Below are 13,128 nucleotides of genomic sequence, written 5' to 3'. Positions count from 1 at the left end.
TTTCAAAATAAAACTTTTTTTTTTTTAACTTCCGCTAAAATACACAGTTAGTAGGCCTACACAGCGAATCTAATGCAGTCAAAAACAGTCCACCATTATTGAACTGAATTGTTAAATAATTATTGAATTATTACATATTAAATGCTACAGAACAAAACTACTAAAGTAAAAGTCGCACATTCAAAATTATTGTATAGTATTTTTTTTTCATCTGATTTGTTTTGTGTGCGTTGTTTTTGTTTTGTGGTTTCCTTCTTTGTGTTTTGTTGTATTTTAGGTAGCCTTGTGGAACATCTTGGTCAAGGGACTACAGATGAAAAATAGCCTTTTAGCTAATTCTGGCATTTGTATACCATGTGTATTTATTACTTTGTCCCTTCTTAAATAAACTAAAACAAAAACTAAACTAAAAATACCCTATTATTAAAGTAAAAGTACAAAAGTACATGTATTAAAGTTCCACAAGTGAATGTGCAAGGGCTGTAATCACCTATTTAACATTAGAGGGTATTTTCAGAAACACAACAGCTAAACTAACCATTTAAGAGAATTATGAAACAAAAATTTTAGATCAGAGCTCCTAACCCTAACCCAACCCACACAGGAAAAGTGCACACACTATGACTTTTTATGAATTGTTAAATGGCATGCAATCACTTCATAAAACTACAACAGTGGACAGTGATATAGCTTATATAACACTCACAATTTTATACTTTTTAACACATTTTAAAGAAATAAAACAGAGAGACAGCCTATGGTGTTTGACACTGACATTAATTACCTACACACAGCAGCTGAGTAACAGCTTCTGCTGGGGTACAGCCATGCCACTTGCACAAACTACACACAGAACTGCAGTTCAGTGTTATATTAGAACCAGCAGTATTAATGATTGCTATTTGCTTAATCTATTCATGATTATGATTATATATGCTAATGATTATTTCATACAGTGGTGCATGGCTGCTTTTTGTTGAATTGCAATTTTTTTTTAGATTTTCTATCAATATATTATGAGGGGAGGCATACGATGTGGAGATGTGCCCCTCTAGTATATTATAATTACTGTTTAGAAATGTACTCATTATGCAGAATGGCCCATTTCAGAATAATGTTTATCATGTTATCAGATTGTTATGATTAATGCAGGGGTGTCAAACTCATTTTAGTTCCTAGGCTGCAGCCCAGTTTGGGCCGGACCAGTAAAACCATCGCATAATAACCTATAAATAACAACAACACTATACACGTTTCCCTTTCTTCTACCAAAAACGTTAATCCATTTACAAAACAGATGATGAACAGCCTGAGATGTCTTTGAAAAATAAGTGCAATTTCAACAATATATCTCAGTTTTCCCCCACATTTAGTCAATGTACTAATCACTGTCATTACATGTGCATTTTCCCCACACATTTCACCAGATCACTACACCACACTAAAGTGGAAGCTATTGAGCAGGCAGGTTATCCCCTCCCTTACAAACCATTTGCAAATCAAGAGTTTTGACTCCAAAATGTTCTGGAGTAGAAGTAAATAATACTGAAGTCCAAGTAGGCTATATAAAATTTTTACTTAAGTACACTACTTCAGTTAATGCCACCACTGGTTATGTTAAGTTGTAGCTGAAACTGTTGAAAAGAGGTGTTAATTCAACTGTCTGATCATACATGGAGTATGTGGTGCTATTTAACTGTACTGCTTTAAACTGACTTTTTTTTAAATTATTTTGTCTATCTCATTCATATCAATAAGGTTATTGGTGGGTACTACTGGCTGAAATGGAAAATAATATTCATCATTATGTTTCTGTTTGTTTATCATCACCTGACAAAATAAGAATTGTGTTTTTGTGATCTTAAAATGAGCCCTTCATATGTACATATGGAGCGGGTCGTCTTCCACGGAGCATGCCAGGTATCTAAGGTAGCCCAGAAGAGAAGAACCAAAAAGTGACTCTGGAGAGGGACTTTCACATTTTCACATTTCTTGAAGGCTTCAGTAGGTTTTACTAAACCTTGGGAATGGAGGCCTGAGCAGAGGGGTATTCAGTTGGTTGTAATCTGGACCTTCACCACTAGATGCCACTGAATCCTACATACTGCATCTTTAAACTGAGCCCGTATCACATGTTGGTAGTCATCCAGTTCTGTTGTTTTCAGCTGCTGGTAATGGATCAGTGAGCTCTAATACCTGACTGACAGTCACATGACATGATTTCAGCATTTTGATTTGCATGACACCTGTGGAAGGCATTAACAATGTTGCACGACTCTTTGATTAATGGCAGGGGGCACTACACACTGGGGAAAAAAGGTGTACGTCAAAGTTTCACATGCAACACTGGGCCAAGACTCTCTTTAACACACGCTTTAAGTTAGACAAAAAATTCAGGGCAAGTGAGAACAAATCTAAACAAATGCTTTAATTTTTATTTGCAGTTTCACTGCTCATCACAGAAATTCAATCGTCTTTCACTCAGCAAGAAAAAACACAACTGAAGAAATGGCCACAACATTCATACGGTATTTAAAAGCAACTGCATAAAATTTTTAGGCAACTTTAATCATAATGTTGAGGGTTAGTTTACCCAAACAAGATTGGCAACATAACGAACACTAAATAAGACAAACAAAATCAAGCACACCTTCATCTCCAGTATAATAAAATATACAGTGTGTTTAATAAGTCCAGCTGAGACAGACTGAATGGTTTCATTAGTGCATCAAAGCCTGTTGGTTTTCAGCAAGTCATCATTTTTCTGCATAGCTAGAATATATTAAAGAAGATTTAGGAAAATAATGCAGAGCACACACTACCAGTAAGAGGCTAGAAAGAATGAATCAAGCGTCCTCGGCCGTTATTAGATATACTGAACTGTATGTGGCCATGCAGGACGTTCATGACTCCCTGTGAAGAATGATGATCACACAAACTCAAATGCAGACTTGGATGTGGTGTTAGAGTCAGGAACCTCCTGAAGCAGTGTTTCAAACATCTTAATGAACACTTCCTCAGCTCCTTTTCTCATCAGGTCTCTTTTCCTCGGGGCGATTTGTTTAGCGTGATTATCACTTTCATATCTGCAGTCTTCACGTAGCGTCTCCTCCTCCAGTGTAGACAGTCCATGGTGCCGGCCATTTGTCATCTTAACTCTACCCTGTTCCCTTGCATCAAAGCAGGACGGAGGAACTAAACAAGAGTAGGCAGTGGGAAGAATACAACACCTCTGCCTTGAACCAAACATCTTGGACTATAAAGATTACTCCTTCAATCCGCCTGTGTGTGTGTGGTGTGAGAGCTTGAGAGATGTGTGTGCAGACAGTTATATGAGCAGTATTTCAGGCTCTGACACAGCGCAGTAGAGCATGAAGCCCATCTGGTCCACCTGGTCCTCTGACAAGCCGCTCAGCAGATTGACAGCTGGCTTGAAGTAGCTGTGTAAAGCCCCTTGTTCGAGGTAGCCAATCAGCTCTGTGATACACTGCTGGAATCTCACATCCAGGCTCATCTCGGACCAGTCGCTCTCACTGTCACTGAGGTGCAGGATGAGATTGGCCAATGGAGCTGCTTCGAGTGACCGCAGGGCGGGGTTCAGTCTGCACACCGCCTTGAGGATTTTAAGTGTGTGTCTGCGGTGTCCGTCGTCAGCAGTGTCGAGCTGAGCCAGGCGCTGCGTCTCCCACGGGTAGAGGGACAGGTGCCAGGCGTTGACCCAAGGAGAGGTGAGCTCCGGCTGGGCGGTCAGAACCACATCCTCCTCCCTCAGCAGAGGCAGCATGGTGATAAACAAGGACTGATCATTGCTCGGTGCCCCGATTACATTTCCAGGCCTTAAAAAATAACAACAGGAGAAAAATCCATGAGAGAGAGAAAGCACGTCAAGTTCAGCACACGCAAACATCACACAGAATGTTTAACCTGTATTAAATCACATTTGTTTACAGCTAATAATACGAGCCATTCAGCTTTAGAGAGAACCATGTTTTTCTTTTAGCATCCTGTTTCCTGCAGGGATTTGAAAGTTTTTTCTTTAATTGCCTTTTTAGTACTTTGACACACAAGACTGTAAGAACGCTGTTACACATCACGAACACAAATTATCACCAGTTCAATAGATAACAGGTGAATCAACAGCAGCTTACCACTGAAAGTTTTATGATTCTTTAGAAACTGATGTCAACACATCACATTAGCTAACTGCTGCATCAACAGCTATTAAATAAATATGTCATCACTGGCTTCTGAACTTTAAATTGTAACTTCTAATAGTGCATGAAACCCATTAAAACTGAGCAATTCATTTGTAATTGAATCTCAACTCTGAAAACAACAATAAAGAAAAGACACACACCGAATCTCCAGTCTCAGGTCTGGTCCTCCCAGTACAGGTCTGACAAGACAGTCCAGGGTGCTGCTGATGGATGGCCAGTTTATTGTTTCCATGACAGCTTTACTAAACATGTTCACAACAGCTTCTGCAGACAGGTAACCACCCACCAGGTACCTGCAAGACACAACAAGACACTGTTTCAGTGGATGGGCCAGCCTTCCTACAGAATGTTTCCCTGCAAACCTTTAGCTGTGATTAAGTGAGTCTATTACGGCTGCTTCAATGTAAGATACAAAGGCTGATGTAAAAGGTGTAGCATCACCCTTTAAGCTTAAATTGCTGAATTCTGTTGCTGGATGATGATTTAACTACATCAGTGAGCTGTCTGTGGTTTCATCACTTTCACTTTTTATAATTACACATATTCTGATTCAATATTAATATAGAAAAAATGATTCAGGCTTTAAAGGACCTCGTCTGTGAATGTCTGAAATGTAAATTACAACATAAATTACTAAAAAGATTTAGTTGTACAGAAAAAAAAACGGTGACTATACTGAAATTACTGATCGTTTCAGTGATTTTTTTAAGCACAAATGCCAAACATTCTCTAAATCCAGCCTCTAAAATGAGACAGCTGGTTGCTTTTCTTTGTCACATCATTGTAGAGTGAAAATTTGGGGGGTTTTGCACTACAAGTCAAAAGAAACAAGACGTGGGAAGATTCCCTCTTTGGTTCTGCAAAGTTGTCATGGGCACTTTTTGACTATTTTCTGACATTTCATAGACTGAACTATTAGAAAATAATCAGCAGAATAATCAATTATGAAAAAAAACATTAGTTTTGGTTATTTACTGATTTACATGGAAGAAATGTTGGCGTATTAATTTTTCCTAACAATCACATCTGCATAATTTGTAGCAAAAACATATTTGTAACTAATAAGCAGCTGTGTTTTTCTTACAGACTTAGAATATGTAGCCCCTTTCCCACTGCACACAAAAAAAACAAAACACTAACATCTGGCTTTTTTATGAAATGGGAACAGTTACAATTGGCATTTGCACCCGGGTCAAATGACTCTGCAGTAGTCACAGGTATTTATCAACTCCAGCTCCAATCCGCTTCCATCTGCAGTGATGGAGATACAGCACCTGGGTGGACACGTTAATTTTAGCCCCTATGTCGGTGCGACGCAGTGACAGGCCACGAAAATACCATTCGTCTCCACCCAAGCAGCACTCGAACACTGTACAAAGGTAATTGCCACCGAGTTTGAAAGAGAGACCTGATTAAGTAGGAGATATAAAAACCACTGTAACATTTTTACTGCGCTCCATGCTTTTTTCTGCTGCTTACTAACCTGTTTTCAGACCAGTCAGTGATGTTGAATGTGACACATCAGTGAAAAAACACACACATAGCAAGGCATACTCATTTGCTGCAGAGCTGTGTGCACAACTCTGGTCTACTGGCAATGGGAAAGCAGTCAATCAACTATTTCTAGTAGGTTTTCCTGTGTTTAAAAATGATGAAGGGGAGTTGTGGAGGGGAGAACAGATCAGTTGACAAGTTTGGGACTGGATCAATCAGAGCTGATCATATCGATAGTTTAGAGGAGCAGCTGCTGCAGAGGCAAGTAAAAGCAAATTTTTAGAGCCAGCACTGGTCTGTGAGGTGTGCAGTTTCCATGGGAACTCAGCCGGTTTCATTTGAAGTGGGTTGGAAAAACTATGGACAACACTAAAATGAGAACACTGTTGTTCTAATAAATAGACCCATATTATTATTATATGAACTAACGAACTTTTAAGTTTCATTTTCTCTGCAGCAGGCGTTTTAATGTGCCCAGAGTATGTTGGGTTCATAACCACGATTCATATATTCCAGATGCGCTCCAAATGAACGGTCCAGCTCCTTAGAAAAAAAAAAAAAAAAAAGTGACAGCATATGCTGAATGAAAATTAAATGAAAATTATTATTCCTAAATTTGTGTGATCACCTGTCCCAGTAGCTGCGTCCTCTGGGAAAATACTCCAGATTGACCCGTCTGACCATCCAGTGCAGTGGGTGTGTGAGCAGTGTCTCCTCTCCTGGGATGAGACGCCACAGAGAGGCTTCCAGCTGTAGAGGCACCAGCAGACATGCATGGTCCGCACTGACCACCTGAACACAGAAATAAACCCAGGTGGCATTCATCTAACTTGGTGTACACTGTCACTAAAGGGAAATAAAAGTTATGTAAAAGTGTATTATCAGCTAAAAAAAAAACATAATATGTGTGTACCTGCAGGTCATCCAGCAGAGAGCCTCCGAGGCTCATTTCTCCCAGGGGCATGTCAGGGAGTCGGCTGCGCAGAAAGCCCTGGATCTCAGTGCAGATGTCCAGAGCTAGCGACTGAGCCCTCTGGACCTCGTGTGACGCGAGTGCTGCCCTTGTGTGATAGTACTGCTGCAATCGCTCCTGAACACATTTCATACAGTTCTACAGTGATACAGAGCTCAGGCACACAGCTACTCTACTATGTCCATGTATGTGCATCCTTCACAGAGGCACAAATACTGTGTTGCTGAGATAGCGGCTCTAAACATGCAGTTAACAAAAGAGTTTTTACACTTCCACGGGGAGTACTTGCAGCTGTCTCTTGAGTAATATAATATTCAAAGTCATTCTGTGCCTCTAAGCAGACTTTGGAACTCTGACAGGATGATGCTCTGCCAGTTAAGTTGCTGCGAGGAGGAAAACTATTCTGTTACTGCTGTTAAAGGAGCATTTAAAGGTGAACAATCAATCAGCAAGTGTGGGTACTGCATTAAGTTTTATGGTGCATTAAAGCCCTACCCATGGTGCAACATGAGTGGACCTAAGAAGCATCAGAAACAATAGTAGCTGCCATAGAAATATTGTGGTACCTTCACAGAAACAAGTCGTTTAAATTACAAGTTTTGGCAAAGAAAAGTCTAATTTAAGGTTTTCTTTTTAGGCGTACACTCCCAGTATTCATTGTGAAAGCACCGTTCCAGAGATGCAGAATAGAAAATTAAGATGTGTAACTATTCATAAAAGATACGATTTGCATAAGCTTTCTTTAAAGGCAAAAACCATTGTTTTAAATCCCCTCATGTCCAGTCATGTGTTCGCGGCCGCTCTACTAACATTTACTGAACAAATTGTTTCATGTCGCTCACACAGAACAATCCACAACACTTCTGCTTATGTGGATGTTCTGTACACTGACTCAAAGCTGTTTTCATGCTTGTTTGACTTCTTCTATACAGCCAGTGCACAAGCGCACACAGTATTTTGATTATGCAGGGCTCTCGGGGCTCTGTGCAGCCTAACCAGTGCATAACAATGCGTATCCCCTAAGCACTGCGCTTTACAAAACATGTTACACACGCATAAATGAATGAGCCAACACTGAGCAGAGCTCTTACAGCAGCTGCTATGACTGAATGCATAATCTATGCCTTCAAGGGCTCAGAGGCGAAACGCCAGAGCATACCTGCAAACTGAGAACGCACAGCTGGAGCCTCTTGGACTTGGATTCAGGTTTGGACTCCAGAGAGGACGTCTGAGGTTGTTGGCACAGGTCAGCTGGTTGAGAAAGAAGTTAAAAGAGTGGTCAAGTAATGTAAGACCGCCAGAGTGATGATTAAAATATATATATGATGATATACATCTCTATTTATCTGTGATATTTTTGTGTGTGTCATTTGTCTGAACACTTTTGGTGCTGACATATAGCACATACCTTTCTGCTGTTTGGCCGCCTTGGCAACATGTTTCATCACCACACCCTCTATGCCCTTCTTGATCAGTGTGGGGGAAGCAGAGACCAAACTCAACTCCTCCCAGCTCTCAGCCATCTTCTGCTCCACCTTCTCATCATCGGCTGCACGGCCTGCGCGCTCTATCAGCTTAACACAAACACTCATTGTCACAGACTGCACTGCATGACTGATGATGCACTGCCCAGATACAGAGTGCATACGCTGCAATAAACCTCGGGCAAAAAATCTAGATTTAAGAGGCACAAAGATATCTTCAGCTTCAAGGAACAGGACCATCCTGAGGAGTTTCATGTTTTAGTCCATTAACTACAAATTACATATTTTGCATTACTGCTGATCATTTTCCAAATGTATTTTTGACTAATTTCCTGTCGTCCAGGCAGCAGCAGATTTACATTTAATACACTACTAAACAAAAAAAAATTACAACATGTTGGACACACTCTAGGTACTGTATTATTGTGAGCATTTTACCGCTTTCATTTACTTTGTCCACTTAGCTGATTCCCAAGTCAGCTGCCTAACAGCAATCATTTTAACACTCAATATTCTCAAGACAGATTCAACCTGGAAAATTACGATTCTGACCATACTGCCGGATTTAATTACTGATCACAAAGCTTGGGAATGCAAGTGACCTATTTGTAGTCTTACAGGGTGCCTACTGGTATCAAACACTTAACTTTAACACTTTTTAGGACCCCGTCAAGATCGTTTTTTAACCATATTTAAGACTGATTATTGGACAAATCATATTTTTCTTTGTCAGCAATTGCAAGTAGGTATAAGAGTAGGTAGTATACATATAGTGAGATTTATCTACATTTTGCCAACAGGTAAGCGCAAGTATAAAGCAAAAAGACAGTATTAGGTTCCAGGGCTAAACAATTACAAGAAGCAAGTAAAATGCCACATCGGGATGTGTCATCTTGCTCTCTTCTCATCTCTGCTGACAGTTGCACGTGTGCAGTACCGATCAAACACTTGTGAGAAAATGATGGCAGGTATAGACAAAGTTTATGAGCTGAAGTGCAAGTGAGCATTTCTGAAACAGCAGTTTAGTTGGGTTAGAAGAGAAACCTGGTGGAGAAACTCCAACTAGGTCTTGCACAGTTTCCTGCAAGGCTTTAGTCTTTGTTATTTGATCACCACTAATAAATAAAACAATTTGTATTGGAGCAAGTAAAACTTGACTTTGGGCAAATAGATTTCTGACTCACTTGCCCGACCACAAGTGGGTTAGAAAGTTGAACTCAGTGGTAGTTTTGATGATTTGTAACATCAGAAATATGGACGTTCACACAGAAGAGCTCGTCTCATTATGATGAAAATAAATTTAAAGATGAGGAAATGAAATAGATAAAAATGTTTGAGGCAATTAAGACCTCGAAAATTCAAAACAAAGATTAATATAAGACATTTAAGAGCTAAAATTTAAAATGTAAGACATTTTAAGACTTTTTAAGGACCTGCAGACACCCTGTCTTAACAATTTGCTGTTTTTGTATGATATTCTGCAACTTTCTGAATGTACTTTCCAGCATACAGGTAATGAAACAGCTATAAGATGAACTGCCAATCTATAAGTGCACATGATACTGTTTTGAATTCTAGCGTAGTACTTATGCATTAAAGATTCATGGAGAATCCTGGGCTTTTCAGCTCTTTTCCACCCTAGGTCAGAATTTTTGCAGTAATGAATACCTCCTAATAGAGATGAATGAAGAGTGCATGAACAACGCACTGATGTGGTACTAACAATCTCAAAAACACTCACCCGTTTCACTGCCAGTGTAGCAATTCCAAGCATGGCAGCCCCGCCAACTCCCAGAACCAGCCGGGCATTAGACAGCAGGAAGTCAATCACCATGGCGATGCCATCCTCTCCTCGCCTCCGACTGCCCTGGAAGTTCATTGCTTCCTTTTTTGTTGTTAGCCTTGGGAAGGAAGAATGCATAAATTCAAGCAGGCAGAAAGGAAAATGAACTCGACTTGCAGTTGTCATTTATCTCTGGAAATCATGGGATGCAGCTGCACTTCCTCATGAAAGTTATTAAATCAGAATAAACCCATCAGATGGACTGACAGGATATGTTATGCTGTATTTTTATTCAAATAAAATAAAGCATAGATATCCAGCAGACTAATACTCAAATATGTACAAACAGGTAGAAATGGAAAAATGAGTAAAGAGACTTCACAAATGCACGGCACAAAGGGTCACTGCATGGTTTGATGTATGTGAAAACACTGCAAATTATATACACGTGAACACCTTTGATCATTAAAACACTAAATACGGGAGTGTGTTTGAAGAAATGATGTTCATCCTCTTGGAGAATCAGTACCAAGCAAAAGTAAAGCTGTTCTGGAGACAAATGGAGACCAACACCTTACTTAAACACATTTTAAAAGACTTTTTCCTTAAATGTGTCAGAAATATCTCAAACACAGATGGCTCCATGCTGATGAAGGGCTCACTGAATAGTTTAGTTAAAGATATGAATAAAATGCTACTGCAGTCACCAGATCTCAACCGAGTTGAACACCGATGAAAGATTTTGTATCACTGTCTAAGACAATTCTCTCCACCACTGTCTCCATAAGAGCAAATGATATAATATAAACATTTATCTCTGAATCTATTTAGTGACATCTGTGTCTCTGATGCTATACGTCCTTTTGTTATGTCTGGCTATGTTTGTTTTTCTCTCCATCTGCTGTTGCAAAGGAGAACTTGATCATAATTTGTGGATCAATAAAAAGTTGTATATATTTATGAGATGCAGATGAATGGTGTTCATCCTTCCAACAGAGTTCCACAGACTAAGCAAGGAGCATAGACGCTTTTCTGAAAACTTGTGGTGGGCTGACTCCATACTAAGACACTTCACATTGGTTTTTCCTTTGTCACCCATCTGTACGTGACCATGTTATAAATATACGCTCAGTTTGAACAAAACTTGAACATGCTCACTGTGCTTGTCATATTTATCTCCTGGCACCTGAGATCCAGAAATAGCAAGGGGACATAATCCTAAACCATTTCAACCAAGTGCACGTCCCCTTTCCTTGCCAAAGGTACAGGATCCCAAGAATGGAGACATGCTCTATTTATAGACCCAATACATGCCTGAGTCACACCGGCTGAGTCAAATATATAACAACCTCCCCTGTCAAGTTACAGTACAACAAATGTCTGCAGCTCTCTCAGTGCTGGGGCGACACGTTCAACATCAGACCAAACTTCACTTTTTTGGTTTAATGTTAGTTACCTTACCATCAGGTCGAGCAAAGGACTCCTGACATTGACATGTTACACAACACTGATTACAGCTGCAAACATATGAAGCAACTGATAAAAGTATAGATCAGTGAGACAATAATGCTATTTCTCAATATGCTTTTAGTTGTCTCCGGCCAGTACTTCCATAAGACAGTTTATTCTGCAATTTAAGCTTGAAATATACCTAATATAAAGTATTTCTGATATATTACCTGTGACAGATTTATAGCAATTGCAGCATCACACAACACCAGGTTGTTATTGTAAGTGAGGGGACATGCAGCCTCTCTAGACGGGACTGTCACAAAGAAAATGCATGAATAAAAATGCTTTGTTTGCACTATTATTATTTGTGTTTGTGGGATACTGTACTGACCAAAGGTGGCAGCACTGCAATGCAATAACGACGAGTTGTTACATGAGGACACTGCAGAATAAGAGCACTTGGACATCTCCTGCAAGGACCTTAACCAAAAGATTTTTAAAACTTAATTTATAGTATGAATACATTCATCCTGCTGGCTGGATTGCTGACAGCTTATCACATTGACTGCATCACCCCCTGCTGATTATTTACGCAATGCTGACGCACTTCGACACTGCCACTGTGTACATCACATACTGCACGCCACATCTTTAAGGACTAATATCTCTCTGTACATTGTATTTTATTTTTAATTTTAATACTGTGAATTCCTAGGATGTATTTCTGCACATTCCTATCAACTTCTACCATTTTAAATAGATATATGGGACATATATTTAAGCACTGTCTTAAAAATACTTCTATTTTCTATTCAATAATTATGTTTCTTGTCTACATGCACCAAAAACCACAGCCAATTCCCTGTATGTGAAAACCTACTCTGTAAAAACAGTTCAATGTTATACTAATGACCCATTTTCACCCCTGCTCCTCCTCCTCCTCCTCCTCCAGTGTTTTGATACTCTACAAATGTAACGCCAGAGATTGGCAACGTGACAGAAACATAACACCATAAATGTCCATCTAGCTGACCAACACAGCCAACAGACACACTAATGCTGGGTATTTTAGCAGCATGAAAAGAAGCAGTAAACGGCTGCCAACTCCTGCTAGCAGCTAACGTCAGTTAGTCAAGCTAGCCAGCTAGTTAGTTAGCCACATTAGCAGTCAGCGAGAGTTACCCCTTCAACTTCTGTTAAATATACTTACCACTCAGCGCGGAGATAAATATAACAGTCCTATTCCACACCATGAGTATTTTGATTAAATCCGTATTTCGATACTCTTTAACAACAAAGCGTAAAGTTACTTCGTATCGTTGACGGACGTGTTAGTAGGGTAAATATAGCTCAAACAACGAGCTAACAGCTGCTGGCTTCTTCTTCTTCTTCGTCCTGTTAATTCCGGTTGGTATTCAACGTTAAGTTGCAACAGCGCCCCCAGGAGAAGCCCCGAAACACCGGCACCAACTTTAAATACAGTGCAAGCAGGGATGAAACGTAACTAAATACATTTCTTAGTGAACGTTTCTTAGCCTAAGTGAGATCGTTGAGATAGCTGTGCATTCTTTTGTGCAACTCTCCCTCCTCATTGCCTCTCTGTGGGGCTGTGCATTGCACATATTCTCTATAATGTGAATTTATGCACGTCCCCTGATCACAAAACTGTCCAGGTCTCTCATTCTGAAACAGTTATAGTGTATGTATTCGTTATAGTATTTTATT

General features: G+C 39.7%; 1 protein-coding gene across 1 annotated transcript; it reads right to left on the bottom strand.

Moving 5' to 3' along the window:
* Positions 1-2,413: 2,413 nt before the first annotated feature.
* mief2 (mitochondrial elongation factor 2) lies at positions 2,414-12,809 on the bottom strand. The gene is made up of 8 exons (XM_050044868.1): positions 12,614-12,809; positions 9,910-10,069; positions 8,093-8,258; positions 7,844-7,935; positions 6,625-6,801; positions 6,340-6,503; positions 4,358-4,510; positions 2,414-3,836 (listed from the first exon to the last, which is right to left on the bottom strand). Exons 2-8 carry the CDS (start codon positions 10,045-10,047, stop codon positions 3,329-3,331), a joined length of 1,398 nt encoding a protein of 465 aa, XP_049900825.1. The 5' UTR covers positions 10,048-10,069; positions 12,614-12,809; the 3' UTR covers positions 2,414-3,328.
* Between the last annotated feature and the right edge of the window lie 319 nt (positions 12,810-13,128).

This window comes from Epinephelus moara, chromosome 5 (assembly GCF_006386435.1).
Source record: "Epinephelus moara isolate mb chromosome 5, YSFRI_EMoa_1.0, whole genome shotgun sequence".
Classification (NCBI taxonomy): Eukaryota; Metazoa; Chordata; class Actinopteri; order Perciformes; family Serranidae; genus Epinephelus; species Epinephelus moara.
This window is presented reverse-complemented; position numbering and strand designations above follow the sequence as displayed.

Bases quoted from the DNA above. Each gene is read 5' to 3' on its own strand.
- mief2 (XM_050044868.1), bottom strand. From the start codon at position 10,047: ATGAACTTCCAGGGCAGTCGGAGGCGAGGAGAGGATGGCATCGCCATG. The intron at 8,259-9,909 runs GTGAGTGTTTTT...GTTTGTGTTAAG, and splicing joins CTACACTGGCAGTGAAACGG to CTGATAGAGCGCGCAGGCCG. The intron at 6,504-6,624 runs GTACACACATAT...TTCTGTGTTCAG, and splicing joins CTCTGCTGGATGACCTGCAG to GTGGTCAGTGCGGACCATGC.